This window comes from Coenobita brevimanus, chromosome 100 (assembly GCF_032717465.1).
Source record: "Coenobita brevimanus isolate Jiangsu-jjx chromosome 100, ASM3271746v2, whole genome shotgun sequence".
In the NCBI taxonomy this organism is placed as follows: Eukaryota; Metazoa; Arthropoda; class Malacostraca; order Decapoda; family Coenobitidae; genus Coenobita; species Coenobita brevimanus.
The window spans coordinates 4,724,982-4,739,113 of record NC_137053.1 but is presented as its reverse complement, the minus strand read 5'-3'; the positions used below and the strand labels follow the sequence as shown (position 1 = coordinate 4,739,113).

General features: G+C 41.1%; 1 protein-coding gene across 1 annotated transcript in view; it reads left to right on the top strand.

The window, feature by feature from the left end:
* Positions 1–14,132, top strand: part of LOC145414545 (uncharacterized) — a 266,969-nt gene that overhangs the window by 206,474 nt on the left and 46,363 nt on the right. The window contains exon 26 of the mRNA XM_080284065.1: positions 10,025–10,200. Within this exon, the coding sequence (XP_080140191.1) occupies positions 10,025–10,200 (176 nt within the window). The remainder of the gene's footprint in view (positions 1–10,024; positions 10,201–14,132) is intronic.

Here is a 14,132-nt window from a genome sequence, read left to right as displayed (position 1 = left end):
AGGAAAGGGCAGACACCCAAAGCAGTACTACATCAAGTAAGTGGATGATGGGCGCCCCACCTACCACTGAACCTGGTTTAACCCCTAAACCGCGTGGTTGTTTTGGCTCGACTTGCGTGTCCCGCGGGGGTATTCGCACTCTGACATACTTTGTAAAAATATCTGCCAAAAGTCAATTATTAGTCCTAGAATGTTATTATTACATATGCATATGGCACATACCTTTAGCTTTCTCCTGGGATGTTTGTTGAGCCTTCATCGAGTACCATAGGACTTTTGGAGACTTCTGAAGTTGGGTAACGAAGTCTCCACTTTACACTTCCTGACACCCCGTAATATGATTACCACAGCCTGATATTATCACTAGAAACACTATTCTATGATTTTCAAATAGTTTGGAATCCATACTAAAAAAAAAAAAAAAAAAAAAAAAAAAAAAAAAAAAAAACCTGTGAAAGCAATGAAAATTATGAGCGCTTATGACCTTCCCACTTGCCTCGTTCACCACTGGTATTCTGTCATTTATTATTCATAAAAACACTCACACTTTATATTTCTGTTACTATATAACACATATATATCTGCAGTCTTTATCCATAAGTTTCCTTCAGTAACAGTAGTTTATTGTCACTGTAGACATTCAATTTCTCTTTCAGTAAATTACGTAATATTCACTTTCTCGTCTTGTATACGAGCGTTGAGAGCGAATCTGTCGCTTTCACATCCACTTTCCTAACTCATAGTATTCATACATGCTAGAGTGAAACTTTCACTTTCATTACTCCTAGTATATATACTCGTATTCTTATATTACTACTCATTTACATTTCTATTTACATTCTCTGTTTTATTTACATTATTTACATTTCTATTTTATTTACACTGTGTTATGCACTGTCACTTGCAGTAACTTATAAAACTATTTTCCACTTCACTTATATATAGTAAACCCTCATTATACGATGGGGTTCCGTTCCTGAAAACCCCATCGTAAAGCAATCCATCGTATAGCAATTCCATTACAACATGGAGTCAATGGGGATACGTTCCCAGACGTGCCTAAACTCTTACATACACACACCTTAGCACTCACATACATGAAATATCCTTATGTTTAAACATTTAAAGTAACACATTAATAGTGAATAAAGAGAAAAAAAACATGAAAACTACAGTATACAGTAAATCTTACCTTTACTGAAGCAAGCAATGGTTGTTTATGTGGTTCCTAGACAATTCGCCATGAAGTCGACAATTCGCCGTCATAATATGGACGTTCCCCGTCAGGACAATTCCCCATCATTCTATAAATATACTTATTACTGATTAACTGATACTTTAATAACTAATTCTCAGGGGGATCTATCAAAGTCTGTTTTCATTCAATAGCATTGGCTTTGGATATCATTTGTAAGTTGCACTTTTAGACAGTACTGTATTTAACTTGTTTCTACCTTGCTGTAGTTGACTTTGAATTATGTTCTAGCATCACCCACAGCTGTTTTCATTAATTTCCATTGGTACTACAACATTCTGGGTATATTTTAAAACGACTTTGAAGAGGTATAAGTACAGTACTAAAAAACTAGTGTACTTCCTAAATAAACTAATATGAAAATAAACGACGGGGAATCATCCTGACGACAAAAAGTCCCGATGGCGAATTGTCTTGTTATTGTTGTGATGGCGAATTGACTTGATGGCGAATTATCCCGAAACATTTATGTAGACGTAATATGAAGATTATTTGTATAATTCCAAAGTATGTCGATCGTTCACTTAAGGTAATTAGGCATTTATATAAATGCCAATGTCTTGTATGTAGCCTTATGCTAAGATGAAGGATTGATCATAAATCAGCTGATTCACGTTTCAATATATTATCATTTTTCATTTAATGCCCATGATTTGATGCCATATTTTACATTTACTATATAAACAATAAACCACCATCACTTTAATAACTTACATAATTAAAAAACTAGTGTACTTGCTAAATAAACTGATACATAAATAAATGATGGGGAATCGTCCTGACGGCGAATTGTCCCGACTGGGCCTCACAGTCACATCCCTCACTCATCAATGTCAGAACTTCCTGGCTGGTCATGGCTGGCTGGCTGGCTGGGCAGGGCTAGCTAATGAGGCTGGACCAGTGGACAAGTGTGTGGGGTCCAATGCCGAGAGTGTGAGGACGTTTTTGTTGCGTTTGCACATTCGCTGTTCACTGAGTCGCGGATGATCCATCGTTGTAACAAATCGTTCCCATTGTATAGTGGGCATAGGGTACTAAAATTTTGACATTGTATGAGCGAAATATCGTATAAAGAGGCATCGTATAATGCGGGCTTACTGTATACATTAATTGCTTGCATTTACTGTTTACACGTTATTTACATTTCCACTTAAACTGTTTTACTCACCAGAAAAATTGTAGTTACTGTCCATCATTTTCATTGATAAATTAGCCAGTTCACGTTCCACAGCAGTCACTTAGCCCTTTACCCCTTTCCACACGAGGTTTAGTAGGGGTAGAGGTCACAGGGCCCTTTGCATGCGGCTAAAAAGCGGCAGAATTGGACAGGCGCAAATCTGACGCGGTTTCACCTTGAAAGACAACAGTAAACTGAATGCTGTGGTGGACTAGGGGGAGTGCAACTCTGCCAATGTCAACATGGTGACAGCTGCAAATATATACGCTATGAAATGATTGGCAGGAAGTCTAGACAATACATAATAAATTAGGTAGTTCCAGGTGAATGTAAATATCACTTAGGCTTCTCCTTTCCTTTCTTATATATATTTTTATTATGAGACTAGATTATACGGCATATTTCAAGGGGAAATAAACAGGGAAAATTGGCGAATGAGTGCATTTGAGGTGTTGTCAGGTGATAATTAGCCAATTCCAGGTGTATGGCACTATCACTTACCTTGTTTTTTTTTTTGTATACAGTATATTATTTAGTATAAGAATAGGGCACACGGCTTATTTCAATGGATGAAATCAGTGGAACATTCCGGGGAAGATTTACTTAGCGCAGCATGGCTGGCCATCCGAGAGGAGAGGGTAATGGAGGGGAGGTAGGGAGGGGAGTCAAGAATGGGGAGAAATGGGTAAATTGTCAACAAAGGATGGGAGTACAGATGAGATTAGTAGTGCTGAATAGTGTTGGACATTGGCAGTATTGATAGATGATACAAATCACCACTTGAAAGCCCGGGCGAATTCAAAATAACACAGAATCACAAAAGTGACGCCCCGCAGTGTGATCCCTTGCTCCCAAGCGTCATGAAAGTGACGCCCTGCGGTTAACCCTTTAACCGCGGGTGTCATTCTCGAATGTTTGTGAATATTTTGAATACCCCGCGTTTTTTCCGTGGCCAGTTGTTTCAAGGGAGAGTAGCTATTAAGTTCTTTCACTCCAGCCGACCCCCACCTCCCTCCTCCCACTCCCCAGGCCCCCACCTCCCACCCCCCGGGCCCCCCACCCCACCCCTGACCAACACCCATCAGTATCTGTCCAGCTGTGTGAGTGACAACACCGCTGATGTGGCAGTGAAGTGCGGGCAATTACAGTGCCTTTTACCTGCCTCAGTGAACACAGAGTGGGTGTTTATCGTATGTGCAGTGTTCATATATGTTTATAGTATTATTATCAGAATGAGGTTGGCATTTGCTAATGGTGTGTGAGCGAAAAATAGTGATTACAACACCGTTGATGTGGCAGTGAAGTGCGGGCAATTACAGTGCCTTTTACCTGCCTCAGTGAACACAGAGTGGGTGTTTATCGTATGTGCAGTGTTCATATATGTTTATAGTATTATTATCAGAATGAGGTTGGCATTTGCTAATGGTGTGTGAGCGAAAAATAGTGATTACAACACCGCTGATGTGGCAGTGAAGTGCGGGCAATTACAGTGCCTTTTACCTGCCTCAGTGAACACAGAGTGGGTGTTTATCGTATGTGCAGTGTTCATATATGTTTATATTATTATTATCAGAATGAGGTTGGCATTTGGTAATGGTGTGTGGGCGAAAAATAGTGATTTTAGATCGCTCACTTCTAACGGCACTGCCCATCCAGTGATAGTCAACGAAATCATGAAACCTACATCATTGCAAAGCCGAAGGTTAGTACTTTCTAATGGTACCTTATTTTTTGCTCTAGATTTATTCTGTGCAGAGTTATAAAGGTTTAAAGTTTGTTTACATTTTGGCTGGAACCCCCGCGGGAGAGGCCAATCAGGGCAAAACAATGCCCGCGGTTAAAGGGTTAAGGGGTTAAACCATGCAAAACTACAATAAATTATCTTTACAGTGATATATAAAATTTGGTTATTTCTGCATTTTATTGCACAGTAAAGTGAAAGGAAAAAGATGCACAATTTTTTACGAGTCTTGGCGGCATATTCACTTCGCAATCTTTTTCTTTGATTGGTCAAAGTAAGTACGCTTTGTATGATAGGATGCTGGTTATGGTGTTATTTTGAAGGTGAATATTTATACTTTATCATAGTATTTTCAAGAAAGGAAAACAAAGAAAATAAAAAGTGCAAATGATGAGTTGAAGGTAGGCAAAAGCCAAAAATTTTATACCTTGCCATAGAAAATATTCAGCTAGAAAAATATATATATATATAAATCTGGTTCAAACCATGCAGAACTACAAAACTACTGCTTGCCATGCACAGAGCAAGCATTCCGTGACATCATGTCCAAGCCTCTTTGCACGTGTAAATGCGATTTATGGTGAATATTTTACAAAATTACCTTAACCCATAGTGGTAGATGGTGGCGGCCATCATCCACTCACTTGATGTAGTGCTGCCTACTTCTTCCTTAGCCCTTATCATTCTTTTTCTGTGCCTGCCCCCCTCTCTTCCTATTTCTCCCATCTTTCCTGTCACTTCTTATTGCTTTTCTTTCCTTTACAGGTGGCTTTACATTGAGTGACAAACCAAATGGTTTCCTGTAAGCTAAGAAACCATTTACAACTCTGGGTGGTAACCATATGACCAAACCATACGTGCTCCCTATGTGTCAGCAAGTGGGTTGGCAGACGGTTAGTGCCCCTCCCCGTAAAACAAATAACTCAAAGTCAAATGGCCACCCCTTACTGAATTATGGCGTCTGGCAATAGATAGATAGATTGATAGATCTTAACCCATGGCTTGTGAGCCACAGTTTAGGCTGGGTAGCGTCGCATTGTGAGCCACAGCTCAGGCTGGGTAGCGTCGCATTGTGAGCCACAGCTCAGGCTGGGTAGCGTCGCATTGTGAGCCACAGCTCAGGCTGGGTAGCGTCGTGTTGCGAATCACAGCTCAGGCTGTGCCAACCTTCCAGTGGCTGTGCATCACTGCTAATTACTCTGCCCCTACACAAACTAACGCATGGCGCTATGCAAAGACGGAGGGAGAGAGTTTTTTTTCTTTTTTTAACCAGGTGATGCCTTGGATGTTTATCTTCAAGTTTATGATAAAAAATATGTAAATATATATATATATATATATATATATATAAAATGATTTTTCCTTACACCCCTACGGAAACTTATGCATGGTGTTACACAAGGACAGAGGGAGAGAGATTTTTTTTTTTTTTTTCCCCACCAGATGATTTCCTGGATGTTTATCTTCAAGTTTATAATAAACTTTTTTTTTTTTTTTCCACACCAGGGGGGGGAATAGAAAAAGGTTATTGCACAATCCGCGGGTTAAAATAATGCATAAACGAGTCATCGGAATCCCTGAAGTTGGATTTGAAATGGCTTTAAAATGCGTCATCAGAATCTCAAAGGGTTAATTTGATTTTCTTTTCTTTTATTTGATGCATAGTACCGGTATGCTTTTTGGTTATTTTGAGGTGTATTGATTTTAAGTATTAATGCACAGCAAGGTGTAGGAGAGTGCCATATGTTTGCATGAATATTGTAATTGTAATTATAGTGTAATTATTATGATTATTTCTTTATATGCTGGTGTATAAGGCCAACCTGTTTATAAGACGACTTCCAATATTTCCATACAAAATGTGGGTTTAGAGGTATACGAGCCCCAACTCTTTAGACACTGGCAGCTTGCTGCCCCAGTAACTCCAGTCCTTTATCACTCTTCCTACTGACCAGTGAAGTGATACTATTAACACATTGCAAAGTAACACAGCTTTTGGTTAGGTTTTACTTTAAACCAGCTTCTTCTGCCGGTTTCACAGGCTGTCTAGGCTGCATGTGCCACCTCCGTTATCAAAATTGGGTTATAATTTAATATTTGAGTATAAACTCATACTGTTACTGTGAATTTTATGAAATAGGTTAAAGGAAAGTTACATTTTATTTAAGTCATCACATCAGTTGTCAGTGATTAAAAACCTTCAAAATCAGTATCATCCACAACTGACATCATCAGTTCATAAACTTCATCCTGAGCTAAAGCTTGCAGTTCTTCATCACAAGGATCAAACTCTGCATTCAAAGGTGTAACTTTGGCAATGGCTTCCTCTTCCTTGTTCACCCACAATATGTAATTTTCTGTGCCATCCACTGAATTGGATATTCCACATTTCTTGAAAGAGTTGATGACTGTTTCCACAGAAATATCATTCCATGCCTTGATAATAAAATCACAGCTCATCCAGACCTGAAGCACGCATACTCCCACCACTTGTATATGACTTTTTGTTCTATTGCTCACAGATGCAGTCTTTGAATGGTTTATTCAGACAGACATCAAGTGGTTGTAGGACTAAAGTTAATCCATCAGGAATAACGGCAATGTCACAGTTGTTTATCGCTGTTGGTAATGAGCCCTGCATCAGATCTAGCAACCCTGCTCTCGGTGGTAATTTGTAAACAACCCAGCCAGTCGCTACCGAGGCACGATGGTGTTCATGGCGTGGGCTCAACAGGTTACTCATCTTTCTTATGTCCTCATGGCTGTATTCATGGAGATATATATATATATATATATATATATATATTTTTTTTACAAAAGTTTGCCTTCATATAGAAAACAAGTTGTGTTTGATGATGATGATAGTAATTTAAACAGGTTTTGACCTATATGTACTATATTCAGGGAAACAAGGGTGAAGGTGTGTTTGGTGATATCATGCCTATGGATCCCATACCCACAGGATGTAGGGGTTAGGATTTTATACCCAGTGTTTAGGATGACCCCCAGTTTTGGGCCTTTTTTTATGAGGTTCAAAAGTCGCCCTATACACCGGCAAGTAAGGTATTTTTATTATTAGATGATGATTTAATTAATCATTTAATTATTTTTATTATTAATACAGAACCTAGTGAATTTTTTTTTTTTTGCCTATCAGATGGAGCCAGGATTTTGAGGACATGGATGATGAGTGAATAGAAGCGTGGCTGATTGAATCAGGCAAACTATGTCTTTCTGGACATTGCTACTCCTCACCCTGCCCTAGGGTGGGAAAGAAGGTCCAGATGATGATGATGATGGCGGTGATGAATGTAATTGTAATTACAGTTTAATCCATCCATTCATCCATCATCCAATCCTACACTGCCCCATGAGGAGCGTAGGCGCCGGGGCTAGGCAGTTGGTCCCGACATTTAAGATGAGAGTGACCAGCCTCACTCATCCCTGAGTGACATTACATGAACAATCAACCCCAACCATCCCTTGGATATAAACCTTCACTGGCTCAATCCAATTGGAGCGCAATAATTACCCGCTAAACCACCAGGTGCCAAAATTTGATTATATGGTTACCACCCAGCATAGTAAATGGTTTCCTGGTGTACAGGAAACCATTTGGCTTGTCACTCAGTGTAAAGTCACCCACAGGCAGAAGGAAGAGGAAATAATGAAGGAAAGAGAGACGGAAGAGGGAGTGTAAAGTCACCCGTAGGCAGAAGGACAAGGAAAGAATGAAGGAAAGGAAGACTGAAGAGGATGGAAAGAAAGAAGGATGGAGGAGAGGAAAGAGCAGACACCCGACAGCAGCACTACTCACAGCTAATCCTGTGTGTTCCCATGAGGAGCATAAGAACCTGGGGCTAGGCAAGTTGGCCCTGACATTTAAGATGAGAGTGATCAACCTCACTCATTATTATGATTTTATGAGAAATCTTTGATTTGAATCATCACAATACTGCATTCCACCTAAAGTATGTGCTAGTCTTGACAAGGTACCATTTATGGTAACTGTATAAGCAAGAAATAGATGCTTGATTGTCAAGTGGGTCAAGATTCTCCATAAGGGTACAGCCACACCGAATGCGACGAGCGGGGAGGGATGAGGCGACATGAGAAAACACACTAAATCCTGCGTGAGTGGCCACACTGAATCAGCAGGGAGGTTTGTTGCCCTGCTCATCCTCCACGATGTTCCAAAATGTCACGCACTGCCTAGCGACATCCCCACTCCCAAGGCATTTGCATCCTCGTTCAGTCATGCTGGTACTGCTTGTTGGGGAGGTTGGGTTCTGGTAATTGTCTACTGAACACCTTATTGGAGCTGTGTGGGATCCAAATGATCCACTCCACAAAAATACTGGAGCGTTGAAGAAACACTGGGAAGATATCTCTGATTACCTGCATATAAATGGTAAATTATATCATCATCATCATCATCATCATCATCATCATCATCCGGACCTCCTTTCCCACTCTAAGGCAGGGTGAGGAGTAGCAACGTCCAGACAGCCCAAATTTGCCCAGTCCAATGGGCCATGCTCCTATTCACTCATCACTCAAACCCCTGGAATCCTGGCTTTATCGGATATGCCAAAAACATTCACCACGATCTGTAGCTTCACATAAACGTATCCGATTGAGTCAGTCCAGATGCTGCCACATTAAATAAGGGTGCCAAATCCCTGATCATGCACTTCTCCTCACAACATTCGTCCAGCCAGCTCGATCTCATGTCAGTTCCCTAGCCTCACTGACTTCCAAACCTCTCTTTTTTTCACCACTCTGTTGTTATCCATTCTCGCCTCATGACCATACCATCTCAGTACACTCTCTTTGATTCTTGTGTCCACCGACTCCCTCACTCCACATATTTCACGAATCACATTATTTCGTATCCTATCCACCCTCTTTACTCCACATACATTCCTCAACAGTGAGGCTGTGGTGTGGCATAAAAATGAAAAATCAAGAGTAAGAGCAGTGGAGTAAATTATAATTGAGCATTATTTTATCGTACGATTGCTTAAGTAACATTTGTTCTGCTGTTTTTGTAAAACCTATCAAAGACCATTAATGTCTAAAATTCACACTAGTATTTAGTGCTCTATTCCCTTTGGTACACTGTAGGCTTAAATTTAATAAACAGATAAGTGTATACATCATATGTGTGTGTATATGTATATATGTAATGAACATTGACAATTTTATTATTTTTATCAATACGTAAGTCTGTGAAATAATTCAGAAGATAGTGCATTGTCCAGCGGATATTTCATTATAGGCATGCTTCTGACTATCTGTCGCCCATGAGGTTGCTGCTTCCTATTTGGACACGCTGACGCTCGCCTTGCTGCACATCGTTCAACGCTACCTCCTTGCTTGTCGCGTTCGGTGTGGTTGTAGCCCATGGGTTCAGATGATAGGGGTTGTTGGCATTTATTGATTCCATAATGCCTGTTTTGGTGGCAGCCAGGTGGTCACGCTTAAGTATGGACTGAGTAACCCAGTCCTGGGCCATATACTCATTTCCTCACCATTCAAGGCCCAGGAATCAAGACTTCACCTCACAGACATGAGCATTCACACACGTACATTTTATGTTAGATGATAAGTACGGCAAGAGTATGGTGTAGTGTACAAGGCCCGTGAGGTAGAGCCAGGATTCCAGAGGTTTGAATGGTGAGTGAATATCTGGTCAGTTTCACGAGGCATGCTGTTGACGTTTCTTCTTTCTTACTTTCTCTTTTCTTGCTTTCTGGGTCATACAGCATCTCATTCTTTGGTTAGAAATTTAGCGGTTAGGAGGATACTGATGATGAAGAAGAGTAAAGTTGGTTTTATTTCCCCACAGATAAGATCATTCGTCATCGAGCATGTACACTACGAGACACAGCCTATGCATACATCAAGGCAGAGATGGACACCGACTTTGAGGAAAAGTGCCGGGAGATTAGGGATAACCGGAGGGAACGTTATCATTCGGATAAACCAAAGATCCCAGATTTCATCCGTGCTGTTGATGATATGGTAAGATTATTTAGTTGGGTACCTTGGAGGTACAGTACTCCTCATTACATCAGGGATTTTTTCCAAAATAACACAATTTTATACATATACTGTAGACGACAATATAAACAGGGAGAAACTGATGATTCAGCATGATAGGTAGTTGTGGAAAACTGTACAGGTTTTTTTTCCTTTCGGTGCTGTACTATTGTCTGAGTAGCCAAATGCTGCTTATAGTGAGGACTTCCTCACAGTCCACTACCATAATCTATATGTTATATCATCAGTTTGGGTTACAGGCGGCAAATGTAATATACAGCACCGTTATGCTACTTCTCCATGCATCTCACAGACCACCACCATAATGCTTTGCTACATGTAGCAGTGTATTATTATCGGTAATGGAGACTCTCAAGCACTCCATCCTTAGCTGTTTATTTTGCATATTACACATTTGTATACCCTCGTAATATGTGTTTCTGATACTGACACAATTGCAGCATGAACATTCGTTTCATTTCATTTTGTTTCGTTTATAAAGGCTCTGACATGCGTGTATGCATCAACCTTGGTCACCTCGTGGTGACTGTCCATGCTGCTCGATCTGTGTTAACCTCCCTAGTCAGACCCTTATCCCTGAGGTCACACTCAATGACCTCATCCCAGGTGTTTTTTTATATGTCTTTTGCAACCCTACCCCCACTGTTTGCACATCTCACTTTCTGCACCCAGCTGTTATCCCCCATCCTCTCCTCACACCCAAACCATCTCTACTTCTCCTTATGACAGCACCAATACACTCCAGTCATATCCTTCCTTTAATTCTTCCATTGTAAACCTGGGCCCCCCAGGTCATGCATTCATGGATGCACAGTACATCCACCTGATCATTGTCAGTTTTGTATATTTGAGTCTGGAAGTATCCTCTTCCTTTACTGCTAAAGTCTCACTACCATACAGCATTACACTCATAACACATCCTGCATACAAAGATCCCTTCACATGGGGGGAGAGCCCTCTCAATGTCAGGAGACGCAGCTCTAGCCACAGAGCTAGCTCCAGCCCCACCTCCAGCACGTAATGTATCTCCCAAGTAACAAAACTCTTTCACACACTTGAGACTCACCAGCAAGATCAATCCTTGTGCACCTGATAGTCAACACATGCTCCTTCCGACACACCGCACACATGAAATCAGCATTATCTTGCAGTCTGCCTCTGTTATCGCTACACATCTTAGGCACCTGTTTATCACAAACACTTCACAAGATGGAATTATTCCCCACACCCTTGTTGCAAAATGCACATGACCACTCTCCCTCTTCTTTGACAGTACTGCCCTCAACCCTAGAAATCATCACCTTTGTTTTATCTGCATTTACTCCCAAGCCCTTGTGCCCCATACCTTCTCTCCACTTCCTAAGTCTTTCCTCCATTTCCCTTTCATTCTTTGCAATCAGCTCCAAAGAAAATAAAAATAACACCAAGACTCAATGCCCTGAGGTCACTTGCCCACACAACATTTGGACACAACAAAGAAACCACCACCACAGTATACAAACAATATATACGTTCAGTGATGAATTATGCAAGCCCTGCTTGGGCTTCTAACCTCACTAAAACACACTACAACACTCTACAGACCATACAGAACATGGCCCTAAAAATAATCACTGGCTGCACAGCTACTACACCCACAGACCACCTACATCAAGAAACCAAAGTCCTCAAAGTCAAAGATACTTAGACATGAGAGGCACCCAAATTTTCGCTGCAGCCTCCACAAATCCACAGCATCCACTACACTACATGGCAACACACCCACACACACCAAGGAACATCAAAGCAACACCCATCACACAATATCATACACAAATACTGTCATCTCTCCCCTCTCGCCCACCTCAGACCAGCTAGCTTCCACAAGCATATCCATGCTCAAATCACCCGCCGCTCCATTCAGTTACTTTAAGACAACACACAGCTGCATGCACGGCCTCCAGATATCCATCCCTCCGAATCCTATCTCCCTCATGAGGACAGGGTCCACCTGGCCAGGCTGAGATGTGGGCATCAGCCAGCCCTCTTAAGTTACCAGAAGAGGCTGGACAACTCCATCGCTGATGCATGTCCAAAATGCAGCACAGCACCCCTTAGTATTAAGCACATTATGGACTGCATTGCACACAATCACCAACACCAACAACACAACATACACTAAGGAGAGCTCTGTGGGAAAGCCTGGTCTCGGCCATGGCCTTCCTTAGGGACTCGGGGCTGTTCAGCCAGACTGCCTAGGGAACAACTACTACTATTACTACTACTACTCCAAATCATTGGCATGCAACATCTCCCACGGGAGTCCATTTCTGAAGTCTTGGGAGAGGGCTTCATGCACCATGGTAAACAATAAGGGCTCAAGACAGACCCCTGATGCATGCCAAGTCACGGAAAAATCATCACTCAAATCTCCATTCACTCTTACCAGGGTACAAGCACCCACATACATAGCCATAACTGCTCCAGCCAGCCACTTCTTGATCCTAAGCTTTCTCATTGCCTGCGTCACCACCTCCCAAAGGACCCTGTCAGAGGCATTCTTCAGGTCAGCAAAAGCAAAGTACAGATCCCTGTTTTTTCTTACATATTTTTCCAGAAGCTGTGGAACAATGAATATGGTGTTATAGTCGGACTCGCGCCCGTTTGTGAATGTGGTGTGGCTCGCACCTGTGTACAGTGTTGCCACGTTTTCTATACCGTTATCTCTCTCTCTCTCTCTCTCTCTCTCCTGGCGGGAGATGTGAGCCACCCTGAGTACTTTTGATTCTTTATAAGTTGTTTATAATTGTGCTTTCATTTGTTATTTTGGTTTTGTTGTATTTAGTGATATTTATCATTTTTTGTATACGGCGACAGATGACCCGTTATTGCAGTACCATGATTGATTTTCATTCATTCATTCTCTTTCCCCTTCCTCCATCTCTCTCTCCACACCACCCCTGAGGTCAAGGCCACCGACTGGGTGTGGAAGTGTTGCCGCTCGCGAATGAATAATGTTTTTTTTTTTTTTACTTCAGTATTGGCATATGCCTACTATTTTGTCCTACATATTAGCTTATGATTATAAATGTGATTATTCCTCGCCCTTAAAATTACGGTAAAAGCCAGTAAATGTGAGCATTTTTCCCTAGCAACACCTGTACAAGCTATCCTTGTGTTTACGGAGGGGTACGTACTTTACCTTAAGCCAGACTGTGTGTGTCAGTGCTGCCACTCACAAGAATTATATGAATTATTTCTTTTACTTTGGATATTGGCATATTTCTTCTTTTTTCAGGCTCATTCTCTTATATCCATAACTGTAATATTATTACCCACCCTAAAACTACGCTAAAAAACATTAAAAGTGACTACAATTTCTTTTAGCAACACTGTACAATATGTATGCCATGTTTCTGTGTTACTGTATAAATATTTTATGCATAATAAGATTACTGTTGATTCATCCATCAAAATACACAAGTGTAAGTTTTATTCATCTGAATTTATTGAATTTGTGATGCCTTGTACATAAATAGCTTCCGTTTCACATCGCAAGTTGAGGAAACGTGGCACCATTGTAAACAGGTGAGGGCCACACCACAGGCGCATACGGGCGCCAGGGCGACTATAGTGGTCCCTTTCCTGGCATAAACTCAAACTGCATCCCATTAGTATTCACTTTTTCTCTAATCATACCATCTAGAACTCAATCCATTACCTTCATTATTGGTCTAAAAGTTGTATGCCTTCGTAAATTCCCCTTTCCAGTGCATCACCCTTTCCCTTGTACATATTTACAGTCACAATCTTCAGCCAGTCATCTGCGACAAAACAGTCATATATAATTGTATTTGTCAGATTAGTAACTAACCTCGATTTTATATCTCCTGAGGCCTTAAGCATTTCAGCAG